General features: G+C 39.8%; 1 protein-coding gene across 3 annotated transcripts in view; it reads left to right on the top strand.

Annotated features, from left to right (window-relative positions):
* The window catches only part of LOC146617029 (low density lipoprotein receptor adapter protein 1), a 45,177-nt gene that overhangs the window by 10,028 nt on the left and 12,010 nt on the right, over nucleotides 1-23,139 (top strand). For all 3 annotated transcript variants that reach the window (XM_085372519.1, XM_085372521.1, XM_085372520.1), the window contains exons 2-3: nucleotides 14,243-14,385; nucleotides 17,725-17,837. In XM_085372519.1, the coding sequence (XP_085228645.1) occupies nucleotides 14,243-14,385; nucleotides 17,725-17,837 (256 nt within the window). The remainder of the gene's footprint in view (nucleotides 1-14,242; nucleotides 14,386-17,724; nucleotides 17,838-23,139) is intronic.

The following is a 23,139-nucleotide window of genomic DNA, read 5'->3' as shown; positions in this document are numbered from 1 at the left end:
TGTGTGTTTGTATGTGTAGGAGAGAGATTAACTATTGCAGATGCATCTTGTGTGTGTGCGTGTGCACGCATGCATATCTTGCTGAACCTGTCCCTCCACTGGAGAGCCAAATCCCATATCTGCTCTGTACCTCTGAAAAATTCAACTCCCCTTACCATTTCTGACACGTCATGTCCCTGCCTGAGCTCAGCACTGAGAGCTGAGGAGCCCACTCCTAAAAATAACCCTATGCTGTCACACTAAAAGGGGAAAACGCCTAACGTCAGCACTGTACAGAAATCCATTCTGTTTGCTGTTATTGAAACAAAGCATCAAAAATCCCAGTAGAAGTTTTATCATAAGACATGTTATCTTGATTTTGCAGTTTATTAAGATGAGCTGGAAGTGTTTAACCCAGCTCAGATAAGTTAGTTATACTTCAGTGGATTCCTCTGATCATACTGGTATTAATTATGGGGCTATCTGATGAATATTGGCTTTAAAAGCTTCTGAAAATTGCTGTTTGATGAATTCTGAATTATTTTACATAATTTTTTTAGGGTTTAAATTATTGAGATCTGTTGTACATCCAAAATTATTTAAATGTTTTTTTTGGGGGGTGGGGTCTTAGAAGATGGCATCTCAAAATGCAACGTAGAAACCAGTGGCTCCTGTTATGCTAGCTACAGCTACTTTTATGCAATCTGTGGTTTTAGAGTTTCCATTTTGAAGGCTTAGGTTCAGCATCTTTGCAGTTATAATCCTGTATAATTAAGGTAAGATAACCATGTTTAGATGGATCAAAACATGGGAAGTCAGCTAATAGCAGTGCGCGCTACTTAGCATGTGTAGCAAGGTGTGTCCCTGTTCGCTGCGATGTTGATATTTTGATTCAGCACCGAATCACTACTCAAAGTGGCCATGCGACTAATAATATATACCTTTAAGCCTCAATAAAATCTAAACAAAAGAGTTGGAAGAAGAATCAACCCATCTACATTTGCCACAAAGGGGGGAAATTGCTGCTTGAGACTTACTAAGATCTGCTATATCCAGAAGGTTATTTCCACTTGTTTTTCATCTTTGTGCTAAGCTTAGCTTTACAGCTGCTGGCTCTAGCTTTATATTTACTGTAACCATATGACAGCACTATGGCTCTTTTGAAAGCAAAATAAGCTCCAAAATGCAGGAACTGGCCGTCAGTTTTTGTGGCTGGATAATATCAGACTTTCAGCTTCTCCCTTGCCAGAAGGGGTCGCACTGCATGTTTGCTTTGGCAGAGTTTTTACTCCGGATGCTCTTCCTGATGCAACCCCAAAGGGGATTTGTATCTCATGCTGGAATCAAACCAGCGACCTTTTGCTTGCCAAGCGAGTGCACTAACCACTACACAGTTACAGGCACACAAACAAACAGGCAAACACATTAAAAAAATATGACCTTGCCTGTGGAGTGCCTGCAGCATTCTGGAAATCTAGCCAAGGATCTTGAAACTCACAAGTTGATATAAAGGAAAGGCAAAAACGCCAGGAAAATGTATACAGTTGAAATCAGTCGTTTCCAAATGCACAGCTCAAGTACTCACATTGATTATCCCTTTATCTTGTTATCCCAAAGGCGTAACACCCTAGAAGCTGATGTATTTGGTACTTGCCGGACTAACATCCATCAGTCAGATGGAAGGGTCTGAAGTGCTCCACTGCATTAGAAGGGATTCCTGTGAGATGTGCCCTCATCTATTAAAGGGGTGCAGAGATACACCGTCTTAAATTAGATCAGCAGCTCTCAAAGGTGACTTGTTTTGCTTTGGTGTGATAATGGATGGGAAAAGTAATGACTGCTTTGTTTGTCCCTTGAACTCAGCTTGAGATTAGCACTGGGGAATGTGGGGATTCTAGTTTTCCTCTTTTCATTTGAGTCACAGCCTTAGTCTTGAGTTGAAAACAAAATATTAAATATAAACCTATTATTTCCTGAATAGATTTTCTTTTTGGGAGGCTATTTATAGTTGATGAAGATGTTGAAATGGGAGCTCGAGGACTCCTGGGGGAACAGATTCGTATCAGCGCAGAGAAAATCACGCCCTGTTTGAATTGCTAATGAAAACAATCCTTGTATGGTGCAGAGCGATTATACTTTATGAATAAATGGCCGCGAGGAAATAGCTCCGATATTAAAGTGTCTCTTCTGTTGCTGTGTTAACTTGCCATGACTTTGGAAATGTTTACTTTCCCTCTAGTGAACGTTGATGTAAAATCATTTTATAGGTGATGACAACCATTGTTCTCTCTGTACATAATTATACAGTTAGTAGTTTTCAGTCTGTCCTTTGTGGCTGAGTTTAGTGCTTTCACAAGCAATTGCTACAATCTAAAAAGTTGTAAAGTGGGTGGCTGTAGCTCAGGTGGTAGAGCAGGTCATCTACTGATCGGAAGGTTGGTGGTTCGATTCCCGGCTTCCCCTAGTCTGCATGCCAAATATCCTTGGGCAAGATACTAACCCGAAATTGCTCTCCGATGCATTCATCGGAGTATGAATGTGTGTGAATGTCAGTTGTGCTTGTGCGACTGGGTGAATGCACAAGTTGTGTAAAGCGCTTTGAGTGCTCAGAAGAGTGGAAAAGCGCTATATAAGAACTAGTCCATTTACCATTTTAAAGTAATAAATCTAGGATGCAGTGTTATTTTAGATCCTTGGGTATTGATCGTAGTGGTTCAGACCTGTATGGAAATCACATAATTTAACAGACACAGCGCTCTACATGTATAAACAAGGGTGGATGCGAGTCACTCAGATGATTCAGGGTGTTTCTAATGGACACTTAAAGTGCAAGTCACCTCCATATTTAGTACCCTTCAGTCAATGTTAGACCACAACTCAAGAAACTGTAAACACCCTGTTTGACAAACGAGGGCTGCTCTGTGTTGCATAGTAAGACAACTAATTGAACATTTTAAATGGTGCTTTTCTGACCTAACAGGTGTATCTTTAAGGTCTGATTAAATATGCAAAATTAAAGCTTCTTGATGAATGTTCGGAAACAATCATGGACATACTGTTAAAAACAAAAGTGCAGGGCATGAGTTACATTCTAGACACGAGTGTATCCCATCTTCCTTTCATCTTCCTAGACCTAAGTATCATATTCTCAGTAAAATGAGTGAGAGGGGTTCTTAGAAAGCTGGCTCTAGTGATTATATAAAACAAGCTGCCTGTGAGCTTGGCCGAAGCGAAACGGGACGAAAATCCAGCAGGAGTTTGAAATGTTGAAGCACATTTATTTTCCACCAAACAACTCAATCAACCAGCCGGGGACCAGGATCGGATGGTTTTCATACGAATGTGCAACACATGCACAGCTGCACAGGCAAATCTTCTCGTAGCGAGAAGATAGTGAGACTTTGCTGTTAACAAGTTCTTTGCTGTGAATGGGGAAGGCACATAGTTTGCCAAAGTAAACTACAGGGGAACCACTATAAAAAACCGTTGCTTCAACAAACCTAATCATCTATTTTCCTTCACTTATTCAGTTCAGGGTTGTGCTGGAGCCTATTCCAGCTTTCACAGGGTGAGAGGCAAGGTACACCCTGGACAGGTCATCAGTCTGTCACAGGGCTAACACTGACACAGACAACCAGTCACGCTTGATAAAATTGGAATCACCAATTGGCATAACTCCATGCATGTTATTAGACTGTGAGAGGAAGCTGGAGTACCCACACTGATATGAGGAGAACATGCAAATTTGCACATAAAGACTGGATTTGAACCCAGGACATCCCTGCTGTGATGGGCCAATACTAACCATTGCACCACTGTTTATCAAACATGAGCAATTTAAAGAGGCTAACAAAGACAAAGTGGCTAAAGCTATCCAGAGCTCACAGCCAGCCACAAGCCATTCACTTGGAAGTGAATATAAATAAGTAAATACACTTAGAACAGTAGAACCAAACACACCTGTATCTATACCCCACTTATGTTACTATCCCTGTGAGGAGGCAGAGGTAAGTTTGTTTGTTTCTTCAGGTTAGCATGAGTCTGTAGTTAGCAAGTCTAGCTGACATTAAGCTAAACATACATACATGTAATACAATAATACAGCCGTGTCCCTCCTATGATCAAATGACTCACTGCACTCCAACATACTAGCAATCAATAATATGAAGGATAAACTGCAAAAACATTGTGTGTTCATTTATTCCCAACATGGCAATGTGTTAACGATGTGTATCAATACAGCAGTCCTGAGTGTCAGTGTAGTTTATGCAGTGGTTACTTACATTATCAGTAGCAATATTTTATGGTAATGGAAGCTTGTAATTACGCTGCCCCAAAACAAGTTATAGTTAATGTATTAACATGTAAAAACATGTAAATATAAAGATAAAATGCACACATATAATGATTTTGTGATTTCTGATCAGCAAACAATCCCAACCTCTTTCCAGTACCATTTGTTCCAAATAGATACAGCATGTTGCAACATTTTACATCTTCTTCCAGAAGAGACAACAGTTACTAGATTAAAATGAATGCTGTTTTCAGTTTTTCTGGTGCCATTACACACTGAATTCTGTATGATGGCATGAATCCATGTGGCTCTTTCTTTCTCTCTCTCTCTCTTTTTTTAATCATTGTCTGCTTATCTTTCTCAGTCCTCCTGCACAGTATCATACCAGCCACACACCAACTGTCACTGTCAGCAGAGTAAATATTAGCACAATTTTCACACTGGGATGCCAGCTATAAATAGAGTGCAGGAAATCATCCAGGAACAAACCCTAAACGTCTGTGTTGGCTTTTAATTTGACCGTGTAATGACGCATGTCCACAAAATAACCTTAATGTTAATCCCATTTTATTCTCTGGACACTTCTGAGGAGAAAGCATCCTAGTTTTTGAGGAAAAGATAAGAGCGTTTCACTGCTGTATCCCCAAATGTCAGTTTAATGCTTTCTTATTAAGGATTCATAGAACCTTTGGAAGGCTTTGTGATGGGAGAGCTCAGGTCTATGTTTTGCATAATAAATACAGTTATGGCAATTAACATTCAGGACATAATTGGCTTTTCATAATCAAGATCTAGATGGGAACATCAATAACAGTCCCAACATTCTTTTAAGACCACAAAAGCCTAACTTGGCAAAATTTGTATGTATTACACAAACAAGATATTATGTCTTAGTTCGAGTGGTTTAAAGGCCCTGCAGATTGTTGTTTTAAGCTTTGAATACAGTCATGATTTTTTTCCCTTTTTGCTGAAACAAAGTGCTTAACACATTAATGAAGAGTGGTATTAGGTGGTATCTTTCTTTGCTAATATTTACTTTCTTATCTGTCTTTTATTACAGAGGCTCAGCCCATGTCAGTCACTCAACAGAACAGCTCCCACTTTGCTTCTGTTCTATTTGCTCAGCCATGCTAGATAATTCAATCAGCATTAACAGCAGATACAGTGTTTTAAGTAAAAGCAAGGGGTGGTGTGCTGAAAGAGACATTATGCTGAATGGGGGGCACTAGCACGGATTCACAGATAAACGTTTGGGGAAAATTGCTGGTTTATTAACCTAAATTATTTTACGCTAGAGAATTCTTACAGTTGGTATAAATGAAATTTTCTAAATTCAGGAGCTTGATGCAACTATTATAAAATATCTATGTTTTACAAAGTACAAACTGAATCTTGTTGGCTTGTATCCACTATAAATCACTCTATAGTCTTCTGATTTAATAATGTACCAAAAGTTTTCTTTTTCTGGCAGGGAAAATTAAAAGCATCACACTTAAGTGTGAATGTCAAAAGTCATCAGTTGAATAAAAAGGTTTTTCAAGCTCTCAAGAAATTTTAAATTCAACAGTAGCTTAGAAGCAAATAGAACAGTAGCTTTGTTTAAGTTGTTATAATGAAAGTAATAATAGAAACCTGAACCAGTGTCAACCCAAATCCATTGTCTTCTTTTTTCTGTTGGGTTTCAGCTTCTTTTCCGAGAAGCTATATTCTTATGCATTTTAAACTAGACAAGAGGGGTAGTGGCTAAAGCTAAAGATAGCTACTTCCCCCTTGTTAGCTGTGTTCAGCTGGATGAAAGGTATTTAAGTGTTTAATTAGGTATTTTGTTATGACAGTTGTCATGTTTCCCCATGGTTTAGTTTAGCAAACCTCACTCATAGTGAAGAACTCGCTAACAGCTATAGCCATGCTCATAGTGTAGCTGTGACTGTGCGAGCAACTATTCACCTGTGCTGCTGTGCCAGTGTTGCACAGGCATGACAGGGCTGACCAGTCCGGTCTGAGGACGCTGTGAACCGAGGGATTGCAGACCCTACCCGGCCAATCTGTGCAGCTCTAATAGATTTTAGCTTCTCCGATCAGCTGACCACAAGTTGTGATTCCATTAGAAAAGTGCATGACTAATGGGTATATGGTGCTTATCTAGTCTTCCAAGCTCAAATTTTCAGAGGACTACCTGGATACAATCATATTATTTCCATCTAGAGTACTTTTGCATAAAAACTTTGAAGTAATGTGGCTGTTGTTTTTATTAGTAAAGCTTATTTCCTTCTCCTTCCTATTGAATCAGGCACTCTGTTAGTAACCCTAACCCTTTTTCGAGTGAGTTTCTATTCAGGTTTGTCTATCAGTGTAAGGGCAGTACAGTGAAGAAAATCAAAAGCTGTGATTGTGAGGGTTTAAAATAGAATGACATGATGGTTTGTACTCTGGGTTGGTGAATGTGTGGGTTTTTTTATGTACTACTCAAGCCGAGTGTGCAGGGTCTACTATTCCACTGTAGTTGATCCACTTCTTTTGATGCTTACCCAAGGTGTTTAGTAATGCTATTTGCAAGTACCACCTCGCTGCTTCAGACATCATCTGTTTGATCCCATGATTGCGTTTTCGTATCTTTTTTTTTATGCTGTCAGGCTTTGAGAAATAGCTTGTACTGCACTCTTGGCTGTGAGGAGCCCAAGCTGCTCTCATTAGCTACAACTGGAGTTTATTCTGTGCGTTCAGTTAGTGCCAGAGGAACTGAAGATGCATAAGGTGAGTTAGGGGACGGATTTAAAAAAAGCAGTTTGAAGAGTGAGAGCTTGAATGAAAAGACTTAGCTTTACTTGGTTTCCCCTCAAGGCAGAATCAGGAAACCAGTTACACCCCCCCCCCCCCCCCCCCCCACCCCCCCAATACACCCACATCATCCCAGCCAACCATCTTCCCTGAATGTGCGGCCTATTTTCTCTGTCAAGGTGGTGTCCTAGATTCAAAGTTCCATCAGATGAGTAAAACACTAAGGCAAAAAGATTACATCTCGAAGGATGTGGAGGATGGGGGTGTCAGCGGGGGTCTTGAAGCAAGCTGAATGTATCTCTACTCATATGATGATAGTGTATTCAATCCACTGGTCTCCAGTCAAGTTGCTGTGAAAAACATTCTAGGAAAGAATATCCAGTTTGCCTGTAAAGAGATGGAGGCAAAAAATAGACAATTCATTTGGGTGTCATGCTTGTTTCTGCAGTTTTAGAAAGTAACTGAGATTAAGCGTCTCGAGGAAAATAGCGTATCGGCCCGCTGTTTGTCCATATGCCCTCTACGTCTCTGCTTACTCGTGTTTATGTTATTAATTAGCCATCAGCCGAGGTGTTCAGAATTCACCTGGGTATGATTTTGACTTCTCAGAGCAAATTAAATTACCGAGCGTGTAGCTCAGAAAGACAGCTGGTGATCACGGCATGTAGCTGAAGGCGTGCAGAGCACATGGCGTCTATTATACTACAGCAGCACTTCCCAGAGTCAGATCAGCTACTGTGAAATGCTGCTCTTGTCATTTGCTGGTTTAACACAGTCTGAAATATTTTACAGTGCTCAACATCTCAAGGCGGTAGTATTATAAAGTAACTTTATACGAATACACTTAAAGCCCCGTGGAGCAAAATGTTATTAAATTGTTCTGTGCCTTTGTTGTAATGCACTGATTCCTTTAGAGTGTGTCTCCACTGTGAAGCCTTTGTGCGAACACAGTGAAATCAGTGCTCTTGCTGCAGTGTACTCGGTGTGAAAGTGTTGCCAGGCATCAATTTGTTAGAGATGCAAATGTCACCAGTGCACCGCCAAGGCCGCGCTCATACCCTAAGCTTGTTTTGTCCTCATCCAAATTTGATCGGCCTTGATGAGAACTATCTCGCAAACACAACGCGAATGTATGCGCGCACGCCTACTTTAAAGTTCAAATTTCGCATTTTTAGTTGTCCTGAGGATTTTCTTCAACGTGTTAAATCCAATTAGCCACCCTCTGCTTGTTCCTGCCACTCTTATCAGTCCCAGTCCTTCTGTAGACTCACATAGGATTTATTAAAAATTTAAGACCTCCTCTTTTAGGCAGATAATATATTGGAAACCCTGCAGCATCAACATAAAGCTGTTTAATAATTCATTTGTGTAGCTTGGGGAAGACACAATATGGACTGTGGCACTTCAGCTTTGTATTGCTGTGACATTTTTACAGAGCCAAACTGTGCAATAAATCTTTCGACCAGAAGCTGACGCATTGCAGCTTTGAATGACATAAAGTCATATGGATACTGAAAGATTGGTAATAAAGTTGACAGGGTGAAGTGTATTTAATTGTTTTGGATTGACCAATCTCTAAGCCCCGCCACTCTTGCAGAAGCGCCATGTGACAGGATTTCTATTTTAACACCGTGGATACAGTTTGTAGTGACAGCTGTGACAGACGGGCTCAAAAATCCTTTTAAATGGTAAATGGTCTGTATTTGTATAGTGCTTTACTTGGTCCTAAGGACCCCAAAGCGCTTTACACTATACACAATCATCCACCCATTCACACACTGGTGATGGCAAGCTACAGTGTAGCCACAGCCGCCCTGGGGCGCACTGACAGAGGCGAGGCTGCCGGACACTGGCGCCACCGGGCCCTCTGACCACCACCAGTAGGCAACGGGTGAAGTGTCTTGCCCAAGGACACAACGACCGAGACTGTCGGAGCCAGGGCTCGAACCGGCAACCTTCCGATTACAAGACGAACGCCCAACTCTTGAGCCACGATCGCCCCAATGGTCCCCTTTTAAACAATGGTCCCCTGATTTTGCACAGGAGGAAACAAAAACAGACGTCTTATTTTTAGATGATAAGTGTAGATTTTATTGCCTGGGAAAAAAACAAATAAATAAAACATAGTTGTTGTTTCAGAAGCAGATTTTATGAGCTGAGCTTAACTTGTTAATTAAATCTAACTTTTTTGTGTAAAACGTTTGTGATGTAAAAGGGTCTTAAATAGGTATATGATGGTAAAGACTGAGAAAAGTCCCAGGTAAAGTCAGCTATCCCTTAACTGAAATGATGAAAACTAAACAGGAAATGTTAAAAATTTGACTCATGTGTACTACAAAAATGTGTTTTTTTTCCTCCTGTTATTTGTAAGATATTTTATTAATATTTTAAAACAGATTAGCCCATGAGCAGTGGTAAACATTAGGGCTTTGCCTGAGCACAGCTGCCGTGTAACAAATGAGTTAACTGTGAATAGGATTATAATACTAGTTTACTAATGTCATCAATTTCTCACATAGCATAAAAAAATAGAGTAACGCAACTATAAGACATGTATGAAAAACATAGTGTGCAAAAAGAGCGTAAAACGCTATTTTTTCGGTTAGGTTTAAGGTTCCCAACCTTTTTTGCGCCACGGGCCGGTTTAATGTCAGACAATATTTTCATGGACCGGCCTTTAAGGTGTCGCGGATAAATACAACAAAATAAAATGATACGGCCAAGAGAAAAACTGTGGTATTTTGTAAATATAATAATAAACACGAATTCACTGTGTAATTGTGTAACTTTATTAGCAGCGTCCTCCTGAAATGCGGCAACAACATTGAGAGTAACATCCTCCTCTTAATGCTCTCTGGTCGTTAATGTAACGTGCAACTATTTCTTTCAAAATAAGACACACAACTACAACACGGGAAAAGAGTCAGGGAAACCAAGTTAACGATAAAAAACCTGAAAACCATACATTTCACACCCGAGCCTCAGCTCTCGCGGCACGGTACCAAACGACTCGGCCCGGGGGTTGGGGACCGCTCTCTTATCTGATAGTAATTTTTATCGATTAGTATTGACTATATTTTTTTGACAACTTCACCCATGAGAGTAATCTGTTGACCAGTTTGTGTAAAAACCAACCAAACAAACAAACAAAAACATTTGTATGTATTTAGGTTAATATTGGGTTTTTAGACTAATACCGATATTTGATAGTTAAAATAAGCCAATCTCAGCTGGTATTTTTTTCTTTAAGACACACAAAACATAAACTGATTTCTCCCTCGTGTCACTCTCATTTGGTGGCGGCAGATTGCTAGCCCTCCCTGAGGCTGGTCTTGCTTGATGTTTCTTCCTGTTAATAGGGAGTTTTTCCTTCCCACTGTCACCATGTACTTGCTCATAGTGGCTCATCTGATGGGGCTTCTTTCTAATATTTCCTTTAACTTGAGGCGACTGTTGTTGTGATTTGGTAATACATTCTCAGTTTAGTTTTATTTATATAATTGAATAGAATTTTAATAACACTTGTTAGATGTAGTTATTCGTGTAAACTTCCTAAGACCATAAGTAAAAAATAATTTTATACTGTGGCTCTCTGAAGCTATATTTAACTATGAAAGCTAGGAAGGGTGTGCAGCTTCTGTCAGGGCAGAGGCACAGCTTTTAAACCATACTTTACATTTATGCGCATGTCTCTTGTCTATGCTGTAGCCTGAAGCACACCACAATGATAAGTATGGGCAGTGGAAGGAAGAGATTATTGAGGGGTACAGCAAACAGTCAAAAACTGATATCAGTTTTTAGTGTTTTAAAAAACGTGTGTGTGCTCTTTTTTTTTTTTTTTTTTTTTTTTTTTTTTTGAAATGTCCCTTCAGCATCTGCGTCTTTGGTCAGTAACATTTTGAAAAACCTAAATGCATTAGTTCAGTAAAATCTCATCGACCCATTCATAATAGAACAAAAATGTAATTATATAGAATCCTGCTCCCTTTGCCGGTGAAAGTCAATGGAATTTGTTTGTGAGTAATCCTTCCAGGGATGGAGTCCCTTATCTAATTTCTCCCTTCATGTATTCTTCTTTAAAAGCCTGAAACCCCTTTTTCCTGTCATGTAGCCAAACCTGCCCTTTGACCTTCTGTGAGAAGGGACACCACTGTGAGAAGGGGTCAGGAAATAATTCAAGTACCATTCCTAGGTAGTAGTGAGCTAGGTCACACGGGACTGTAAATATATTACATTTAAAGGCAGAACTTTCATGGAGGATAAATTATGGGACTCCTTATCAGCAGCCACCTCTCATCCAGAGCTGTCAAATGATTTACAGTAAGCTGGCCACTGCGTACCTTAGAATTTGCATTTCATAACACCAAATGTGCTTCCTGGTTCTGAAACAGCCCCCACAGTGTGATTGAAAATTAGTTAATAATTCAGCGTCGTTGGAAGCAGTGGGACGGGGATGGCGGTGTTTGCTGTTCGCTTCACAGCTGCATGGGGTCTGCCAGTGACAGATGGCTCAGCCCATGTGGAGAATTTAGTGCCAGTATATCCCAATAGAGTGTTGGACACTGTGTGTGCGTGTCTCTTTTCCCTCACCCTGCTCTTCTTGCTCATTCCTTTTGTCAATCTCACTCTCTCACTTCATTCAATTGTGTAAGCAGTATTGAATTTATATGGAGAAGAAAGACAGAGGGGGAAAGCGCTAGAGCTTAATGTTGATTATTTCATAGTTTTATATTTATAGTAGTTTAATCACACTTTGGTGTTGGAAGAGTCATTTGAAAATCTGTAGCTCAGATGTTTCCCTTGTTCAACTGTTGGTTTTTATCACAGAATGTGGCCTGTAGCAGTTTTGTAAGTTGTTGTTGTTCTCCTGCTGCTCATCTGTAGGGTGTCCAGGGGCCTGTGCTTCGTACCTCGCTAAGTAAGTTAGCTGGATTAGATTGTTGACGATTTCGCGTGATCCTGGATCGTTCGGTTCCCCGAAGCCCATCCGGGACTTGCTGTCATAGCAACAGAGCCGTAAGCGTAAACCTGCTGGGGAGCAGGTTTACTTTATGTAAACAGGATTAGATCGCGGCCACGCAGGTATGCCCGCGTCATTCATACGAAAGCAACAGCGATATTCCACCACTGTTTCACCATAAATAAATAACATCACTGTAACCAAAGATAATGCAGCACTTGATCCTTTTATTGATTTCACACAGATACATACAGGTCATTCCCTAAAAAAGGGAAATGTACTATTAACATTCTATTACATGTATGTGATTATTACAGATGTAATTCATATTTCAGAGTAGTAATTGTAAATTACTTCGTGTAATCAAGATGAGAGACCACGGCTATAAAAGCGAAGGTGGATTTGGGAAGTCTGTCGCAGTCATATCCTGTCCGTTTACGCGAGCAACCCATTGCGGAAGGTGCAAGATTGATAAGGAGAGTCCTCAGAATTCAGCGTATATTGCGGGACAGACAGGATCCTTTAGCTCAGCGCGACAGTGTGCTCATAGAGAGATATCGATTTTCCCGTGAGGGTATTATTTACTTAACCAACTTGTTGACGAGGGGGTGCAGGACCACCACCTGTCTTTTTTTTTGCTCTGCCCTTTTCTTGGTTGCTGTTATGAACAAACAAACAGAGTATTCCAGGGTCTCTTTCCAAGAGACGACAAGCAATATGTGATAAATGTTACCATTCTGTAGAATATTCTTATATTTCACTTTTACTTGTTCCCATGTTCTAGTGGGTCCTGTTGTGGCTCTAATGTGAAAGGGGATATAATATAACATATTATAATATAATATAATGTAATATAATATTGGATAATATGGTGTGATATGATAAATCTACCCTACCGCCTACTGGTGTTGGCCAGAGGGGCCGATGGCGCAATATGGCAGCCTGGCTTCTGTCAGTCTGCCCCAGGGCAGCTGTGGCTACAACCGTAGCTGCCTCCACCAGTGTGTGAATGTGAGAGTGACTGAATAGTGGCATTGTAAAGCGCTTTGGGTGCCTTGAAAAGCGCTATATAAATCCACTCCATTATTATTGTTATTATTGAATTACTTACGAGTTTGATTTGTCAGCAACTTTCTGCCAGCCCTCTCTCCTTGCTTTTGCAGCCTTTGCAGTGTTCCCTTGCGTTTTAATTAAACTCTGAAACTCCTGAAATCCCTCACTCAAGAGTTCTTGCTCTGCTGCCGAAAAATACCGAGCGCGCTCCTTCGACATTTTCGCCGACCAATCAAAGGGTTGCCGATCAATGTTTCTACTATCGATGCGTAGCCCCTGTTGGGCCACCCAGTGATCTCACATTACTTCATCCAGCTATACTAATCGTCAACAACAGGTGTGTTCGGGGAACCGGAATAGCGAGCTCAGAGTTAGCGCGATGATTTGGTCTTGGATGTGTCATTTGATCTTGGATGTAGTAAGCGACGTACGAAGAACAGGCCCCAGGTGTCTCTGAAAGATATTTTCAGCTCTCTGCATGGGTGCAGTCACTGACACTGCCTGCAATAGTCAGCTCGAGGACAGCTGGTACTACCTGTTGGGAATCGCAGAGACAACAGGATATTGCAGGCATTCTGTTATGGCATTATCAGAGCCCTGATACTGGATTTGCTTGCCAGTGGATGTTTTGTTTTGGGTTTTTTTTTTTTTTACTAAAATTCATACTATTTTCTACTGTAATGATGCAATCATTCAAAAGTGGTTACCCATTTCATTCAAAATTAATTTAGATTTAAAAGTGAAGTTCAAATTAGTCCCATTTAAAATATCACAGAGATATTTTAAATATTTAGAGCTGTTCATGTTTTACATTTCTAATGTTACACAAAATCTGACTCTATATTTATACCAGTATGTGCGGAGCGGTGATGTCACTTTGCCAGCTCACACGTTGCTGGGGCTGAGTACCGTAAACTGTTTGCTCAGCAATCTTTAGAATGACCACACTGACCTAGAAACTGATCCTGAAAGAGTGGGGAAAAAAAATTTCCAGAATGTGTGACATTTGCAAATGATTGCATTCTGCTTTTGGTTTTCCATTTTCCACAGTGTCACAACTTTTTTGGGAATTGAGGTGATATGCATGAGCCTGCAAATGCACTACTTTGAAAGTGTGTCGGTTTCCAAAAAGAAAAAGTAACTTAACACCTTATTTTGGGATGAACTTGTTTTTCCAGAGCTGCCAGAGAACTGGACAGACACGAAGGAGACTCTGTTGGAGGGGATGGTGTTCAACGTGAAGTACCTGGGTATGACTCTGGTGGGCCAGCCTAAAGGAGAGGACATGGCCTCTGCTGCCATTCGCAGAATTGTTGCCACGGTGAGTCTCTATCCCCCATTAGAAGCTTAAACCTAATGCATTATAATGCATGTCACTATATGAGCTGTGCTGGTATTACTTGATTTTACTAAACTAAGTAGTGTATAAATTATACCCTATTAGCAAAAATCTGTCATCAAGATCTAGAACTTAGAACGTTTTTATTGTCAATGTACAGTTGCTTATACAGTGAAATTAGTTAGCCAGACCACAAAGGTCACAATCATATTTCTAAAGTTTAAAGAGGGAAACTGTGAACATTTCAACTGCAGTGATATTTATTTAGAGGATTACTGTGACAATGTACTTTCAAATTCCAGTGCACATTATCTTAGTGACTCTAAGATGACTGATTGCTAAATTTAGATTTCATCCATGTCATCTTAATGGCTCAGGACATTGTTTTAAAGATAAGCAAGCAAAGGGTCAGTGAATTTGATTGTCATCATAACAGGAGCAAAATCACTGTGACACTGTCAGAATCATTTAAACTATAACCTTTGATTATTGTCTTATATGAGTATTAAGGATAAACAGCTCAGTTAAAGGAAATCTTTTGATTGAGACGTTCTGCGAAATATTTAACAGCTTACTGCGATTACTCTTAAACCAAGTAATCAGCATCATTCACAGGGAAATTTCTGTAATATGCTTGCCAAGTTGTTTACAAAGTTTATCTCTGTGTCAGGGTTTGCACGTATATGCATGGAAATAGAGCAGCTAATCCAGGATTATCAGGGGTTGCACACATGCAGAAGGCCAATCTCTGTTTTCATGTTTGTGCTTACCACCAGCATACTGGGGATTTCTGGGTACGGTTTTCTACATTAGTTCAGCCGGCTGGCAGTTTTCTCTTGAAACTACAAGAAAACCATTGCATTTAAACCAGTTAACTTGGAAACATACCAAGAAGCCAATTCCTGGACCGTTTTTATTCATGCAAATTGATACTCATGTTTCTGTTTCTACTAACGCTCACACTTGCACACCTATTCACTTGGCACTTTCTCAACAATGCAAATGTCTGATGTTTCTTTGCAGAATGAACAGCCTGGCACAGGCAGCAGTACAATCATAAATCCCCCGCCTCTCAATTAGAGACTGAACCAAACCTAATGGTGGGATTAAGATTCAGTTGATTTACACCAAGACAAAAAGTCTGTTCCCTCGGTAACCATTATAATTGACTGAACTGAATGGATATATTGAATAAATAAGTGACTTTTCTGTTCACTACATGCTTCAGTAAGACATGATTAGACAAGACAGGGGAAGCAAACATAGAGAAAGGCTGAACTTGGCGTATCTCAAGCCGACAGATTGGTTTTTGCCTTGTGGCATGGCACTCGAAACATGACGCCGGCAACTGTAGCCGTTAGCGCTTCCTGCATGAAAGAGCTACCACAATCAGCTACAGCACGCTTTTAAGCGTTGTGGTTCTAAGCAGAGACTATTGTTCAATGTCACCATCTCCAGGGTATTACAATTCCTACAGCAAGCCATGGCACCATTCCCATTGTCCTTGAGAAGTCCTAGTTTTGTTTAAGCAAAGATCTCACTCCTACTGATCTTTAGTTTCTCACCATCATTCTTTTATGAATAAAAGAGTTCTTACACAATTCAACATATGGAAATACTAAATTATGTAGTTCTTTAAATGTATTTGTATTTATATGTATTTAATCTATTCATTGGTGGTCACTCTACTGATGCTTAGCCTGATATCTGTTGAGTGTCGCAAAAAACTGCTGTCATTTGCTATTTAATTGTATTATCTGGAGGTTATTGTCACTGTCAACAGTATTTTCTGGAAGTCCAGATGGTGTAAAGTTTCAGGGAGAGTCAGTGGCTGCTGGCCCGACCTGGAGTGCTCATTCTGGGCTGCATGTTGCAGCTTTTCTCCCCTCATTCTGTCGCTTTTTATAAAGCAGGCTGCTTGGTTTTGCTTAACAGCATACTGTTTACAAGTTGAGGGCTTTTAGTGTTTGATCAGAAGGTCATTTCGTATTAATGTCAGAGTGACATAGAAGGCCTGCATTTTCTTCTATGAGGCAACATTTCCTCCAGTTTCTTCATCTTCTTTCATCTATGTTTGTGTACACAGTGTGCGTCTGCTGTGCAGAAGTCTTGAGCCATCCTTCCTTTTTCCTAGTTTTTGATAGGAAAATGAGAAACGGGTGCAGCGATGGCCTCCTTTATTCCTCAACATAGCCAGGCTTTCTTTTTTAAGAAAAAATGTTTAACTAGTATTCAGAAATACTTCTCTAAGTTACTGAAGGACATTCAAAGCTCTTTTTTGGATTTTGGCTGCCTTTTTTTCCATTCTTTATCAAGATGATCCCACACTGCCTCAACAATATTAAGGTAGTGTTTCATTGTCTGTTCTTTTATCCTGGTATACTTTTATTATAGCGAGTTTGAGATTGTTGTCGTGCAAAAATACTATCTGGAACATGCCATTGAGACACGTTCCAGATGATATTACATGTTGGATCTAAATCTGACTATATTTTTCTGCGTTCATAATTGCATTCATTTTGACAAGATCTCCAACATCGCTGGCTAAAATGCAACCATGACAGAGCCTCCAAGGTGTTTTACAGCTGGCTGTAGATACTCACTGTTGTACCTCTCTCCTGACCTCATCCGTACACGTTGACAGAAATTTGAACCAAAAATGTCACTTTGAATTCATCACCCCATCAGAACTCTTGCCACTGATTTAATTTGGCATAAATACAGCCACACTTCCATTTCAACCATCTTTGATGAGGCTTGAGAGAACAGTAGACGGATCAACTGAAGGGCTATATCCATCTCTTAGATCCTGTGTCAGGTCTTTGATGGATTGCTTTCTATTTCTTAAAGACATGACCTTCATATACTCTTCACCTGCTCTTGATTGGTTGTACAAAATGACTATTTCATGTCAACTAAAGAAATGGCACAGGCTACTAGTAACAAAGTGCTTAAAGATGCACTTTAAAAAGACTGCTTGAAGTTTCTTCTTTGCTATGTTGTCTATTTTTGTACATACGATACAGGTTCATCCCTTGAGTTGGGTACCTCTTTATGCTTGAAAAATATATATTTGAGAGTTAAGCATCTTAACAAAAAGAAAAAAAATCCTCTGAAAATGGTCAGGTACAAGGACTGGACTGAAAATGAGTGAAAAAGCAACAAACATTCCAAAACTTTGAAAGACCTTCAGAAAGCCTGGAGAACTGTTGTTCAAGACCACATTACAAATGTCAATAAAGTCTGGTTCACTGGACGAAATGAGGGGTGGCTCAAGACTTTTGCACATTACTGTATATGTTTTGTGTTCAATATCCACAGGCCAGAGCCGGTGCAAAGAAGTTTCGGAAAGTAACACTGACAGTCTCACCGAAAGGCATCGTTATCACAGACACAGAAACCACAGACCTCATAGAGAATGTCTCCATTTACAGGTACGGCCATCGCATTTCTATCCTGAACCTGTTAGTCCACAACAGTGATTGATTACTAAGATTTTTTTTAATACTCATGTTTCCCAGAGAACTTCCCTTACCCCATTTTCCTGTACTTCAATTTTTTGCCCTTTTCTTAAAAAAAAAAAAAAAAAAAAAAATCCCAAAAACTGAACAATCAGCATGGTTCATAAAAGTTGACATTCATTATCAGAAACAGTTCCTCTCAGGCTCTACTGTACTGCTACAATGTACTCTCTGTCTATCTGTGCTCTAGATATAAACTGATTAAAGTGGAAAACATTATAGTGGACTACAACCTTGCAGAGGTACCAGCATTGGTTCAAACTTCCCAAGCAGCGTGTGCATGTAATATACTAGTTTGCTATCAGAGTTAGCAGATACACCTGCAGGGATTTGGAACTGAATGAGACAAACACTCCAGCAGAGAACTCATTTGTACCAAACTCAATTTAAATTCAAATTCACTTAAATTATTATTTTTTAATTCATTTTACAAGAGGTCATTGGTTTGTCCCCTCTTTTCTATAATAATTTGCTGCTATTTTATTTCTCCTTTATTTTATTCTTTGTTCAGCCATTCTTTGATATAATGCTCTTAATATAAGTCTTGTTGCTGTTGTTGTTATGATATGGCTTCATTTTTTGACCTTCTATGTAGGTCATTTTCCCTTCTGTCCATTGCCGTGCTTCTTTTGCAGCATTAAACTAAGCAGTTTTCTGCTCAGAGCTGTGGTGAGTGGGTCAATTAGGGGTACATCACAAGATGATTATCTGTTGTATCACATCAATTTTGGACTAAATGTTGAACAATAGGGTAATGAAATATCTTCTTTTGCCTGGCACCAAAGGGTAAAGGAAGCCAATTACAACAAAAACATAACAGAAAGTGGGTAAATCAGCCCATAGTGTGTGTGTGTGTGTGTGTGTGTGTGTGTGTGTGTGTGTGTGTGTGTGTGTGTGTGTGTGTGTGTGTGTGTGTGTGTGTGTGTGGATATGATATGTTTGGCTGGCTTCTCTCTGGGTAGCATTCTATAATACAGCCTTGGCCTCTTGTTGTTGGGGATTACAGTCTAAATATCATATGGCTGGACTGTGATTACAGAACAAGCTTTGATAAAAGACGCATGTGTTTGAAGGTGAATCGATGTGTGTGCAGGTGTAGCTCTGGATCCCCTCTTGATCCACCTTATCAGCAGTAACAGACCACAGGCTAGTGAAACCTGCCTCGTCTTTGATCTCCTTCTTTTCTCTCCTCTTTTCCTTTATACTGTCTAAGGAAAAAAAAAAGCTCCTATTTATGCTCATTATCTTAAACTGAGCTTTGAACACAGGACAACAGAGTTCTTAGACTGAAACTCGAGCTTCGATTGTTTGCCGAGATATGATACAGGACTCAGTGAAGGACCACATGCTGTGCTCGGGTTGACTGAAGATTTTATGGAACCCCACCCCCACCTCCACTTCCTTGTAGCCACCCCACCCCCTCGTATCTTTTTTTTTTTTTTTTGCTGCACATAATCCATTTGTTGGCCAAGAAAGCAAGCAGAGTGTGAAAGAATTCAAATCAAGCAAATCAAGACTGTGTTTAGAGTGCGTAGCATCCACAGGGGGAGTTAGATACACAAGTTATGTGCACATATGTCCACACATTGTGACTTTGTGGATGTAACTTGCACAGTGAGTGTGTATGTAAATTTGTGTGTTTGTAGAATTAATTTTGGATTCACACTGGGTTAAAGCCAGTCTGTTTCCCCTCAGGGGAAGCTTAGTGGGGGTTAGAAAACAGACAGGAGGGCATTGTGCATGGCATAGAAAATAGGATCCCAGCACCCATAACCCTCCCACTGCACCCATCCACACCCAAAACAATGCAATACTAACCTGTATGGGTGGAATTTCACTTTTTACAGTTTCAAAATATCCAATAGCTTTTAACACCCCCCCTCATTGGCACTTTTTAAATGATCATAACTCTGTTACCATTTGTGCCAGAGACAGAATTAAAAGGGTTTCTGAAATGAGAGAAGACGAGCTTTATGGGGATATTCGGCATGTCATGGTAGCACAAAGCTTTCACAAGGTCCTCTGTCTGAACACAGAAAATTAATCTCAGTGCGCTTCACATTATCATAACTGCTGAAATGTTTTCGCTATAGAGAAAATTTAAGTGGTTCCTGAAAGATGATAATTATTTTGCAATTTTAAAGCCAAAATTAAAAAATAAGTCCAGGTAGCCTGTATACTTTGATGTTAAAGGGTTAAAGCTTATTGTCACAAGCTTGATGTTCCCGGATTTGCAGAGCTGCTGTTGTCTAACTGCAAACAGCAGTGAAGGATTACACCACACAGGAGGTGAATAGATGATTTTCTACCTCAGGCATAACCCTGGATTGTAATGATAATACCTGTCAGTAGTTTACAGATCAGTGATGGAGCTTATATATAAGGAAGGAAGTGGAAAACATCCATTGATATGATAATGAAGCAGAGTTCCTATTAGGGAGAAGTCAAATTTTCTGCTTCTAACAAAACACAATTTTCAAAAGTGCACATTAGGTGGGGTCCAAAGATTCACCAGATCCAGTTAATCCAAATTAAATGTCAGAACCTATTTGGTTTGACAGCTTTCTATCAAGAAGAGCCAGGTTAGCTGTTTACCTCCAGTCTTTATGCTAGGCTAAAGTTACAGCTTCTTGTTCTTAGATCAGTCTCTAACAAAGGATTCCTATAGATGTTTGAACCATAATCAGTGATGAAGAAATCTTCCTGTGTTTAGTTCAAAATATAAGTAATCTGTGTGTTTTCTGTTACTGGGTCATGCACAGATTTGCAGATCTGCAGGTGTAGGAGAAGATGTGGGAGTTTGATTAATGCAGCCACTTACTGGATCAGTAGACAAGTGGCTGGTTTGTTTTTGAGTACTGACACTCTGGAGAGGCCTTTATGTGCGCCGGTGTAGAAAAATCCAGATATTCAACGCCAATACAGTAATCGATGTTTGTCATCCTTTTAAAAACATGCTTTGTTTAAAACATGCAGACAGAAGATGCTCCCAGCAGAGAACATTGCGAGGGTGTTCAGACTCCATCTGGGCTAGCGTTGCTGATTCATATTCTGACAAGAGCTCTCAGGGAACAGCCAGCATATCAATTAGCAGAGCATACGGGTCAGAAAAGCAGAGCTGAAATGCAGACTGACAACGCACCTTGTAATGATACACGTGGTTCTGACATGTGTCTGTACGATCTCTAAGCTGAGGATATTGGGTGTAACAGTGATCCTAAACATTCATGGAAACATGGCTTCTTTCATCATTTTATTTAAAGATGAAAAAACCCACTGCTTTTTCTTTCTTTTTTATAGTATTGCTAAGTTGAAAATTGAACAGAAGTTATCACTGTCGAATTAAGCAGCAGACCTGTTTCATTCAGCGTATGAAAGGTTTGAGGCTTTGATGTGTGAAGATCTATTCAGGCTTTGTACTGTAAATATTTAAATAATATCCAATGACGTTCTCTCGCTGCCTCACAAATACCGGTGCGGTACACAGTAAGAAGATCAAAGGCTTGCAGTCCAGACAGCCCCTTTGGAGATATGATGGCGACTGACAGCTCAGCTTCTGTTGTTCAAGCTTAGCGGGAACTATGCGATACTGTCTGGTTTTTTTTCCTGTTGTTCTTTAAACCTGAAGGCCTGTATTGAAAATAAGATCCACTGCGCCGCACGTCTGACACTTATTATCCTGTAATGACTAAAAAGTTTTCTTAAGAGTTTTTATAAATAGAAGAAACGTGTCTTTGGCACATGGATTAAATCTTACATGTACATTCACTGGACAGAGGCCTCTTTGTTGATGAATACATGTAACTATATGTATAAGTCTGACTTTTATGCTGTTGACAGTAGAAGTCAATGTGGCATGTGCTTCTTAATATGATTATTGTGATATTGGGATTTTGGACAGTCCAGTGCAAAATAATAATATTAGTAATGTGAATCATAACTGATGCACAAACAGCTTTGGGGTCACTGACTTGCAAGACATGCACTGCGTGTGCACTGACCTATTTTAATATTTCGCTTACAGCACATTGTTCTGGGAAAGCTAAAGACTGACTGTGAAAAAGTTTTATTTTTTTTCATAATAAGGCTAAAAAAGGTTTTAAAAATATGTCAAGAACAGCTAAAGCTTAGATACTGCCATTAAATAAAAATAAAATGTCAAATGCTGCAGTTACTGATTTAAATTCTATTCATAGAACTTTTTCTGAGGTTAGCAGATCAGTCCTTAAAAAGCAAAAGAAAGAAACGAGAAAAATGCAAAAAACACAACACGCCTGATGTAATTTTTAGCTGCTATCGCCTTCAGGGTCTGCTTCCTTTAAGCCCCAGTTATTTTTAGATCACCCCTTCTGATCAGTTGCATGTGCGCTGGATGTCCGCCACTAGATCAAAATAATGATTCTTCAAAATAAATCTCATTTTGCGCGAGCCAAATCTGGCAAGTAGGGCAGTAGCTTAGTAGGGATTGTGTTGGTGTGGCCAAACAACTGTTTTTGAGTGTGGTGTGAATAGTTGCAACATGATGAAAGCATGGTACGAGACAATTTTTGGGTCACTGACAGGCTTAACTTGCATAATCCAAAATAAAGATTGCTATGCTCTTGGTTGTGCTCCGTTTGTTACCTTTAGACACAGGTCAGGATAATTTCTCATCAGTAGTGTTTTCTGTACTTGCAAGTCGATTGCGAAATAGCAGATGCAGTGTAGTGGTAAGAATGGAAATCTATGTTTGCTAGAAGCGATCCAGATGTGCACAAGGAGATGCCTTGAAGGGAGCATATTATTTAGTAAATAAAATTCTGAGAACACAAAGAATTATGAAGGCATGTGGATGCTTAAATATTTAAAATAAGTGAAATTCATCTTGTGGAAAATATATGAAGTTAATTAAAAGCACATACTATCTCAATAGGATGATAATTGAGTTGTATTGAGTAGTACTTGAGTTTCGTCATTCTTGTTTTCTAATTTTAAATAGGTCAACCCTTTCAACTTTTCCCTGCTCATTTTTATGCAATTACGGCCCCAAATATAAGTTCGCGCTTCGGGAGAGGGGGTAATACGCAAAGCTGGGTATCCTGGGCATTGCTATGTGGGTCATGCATCAGTGGTGCAAGCCAGCAAACAATCTGAGATGGAGTAGTGAGCGCTGTTGATTTCATGGTTGTTGTTTGATCTAATACATAACTTCATTTTTAGCACCACTACCCACCCA

Source organism: Diplotaxodon limnothrissa, linkage group LG15 (assembly GCF_057381915.1).
Source record: "Diplotaxodon limnothrissa isolate DT_005_m linkage group LG15, D_limnothrissa_male_GT1.1, whole genome shotgun sequence".
Lineage (NCBI taxonomy): Eukaryota > Metazoa > Chordata > Actinopteri > Cichliformes > Cichlidae > Diplotaxodon > Diplotaxodon limnothrissa.
This window is presented reverse-complemented; position numbering and strand designations above follow the sequence as displayed.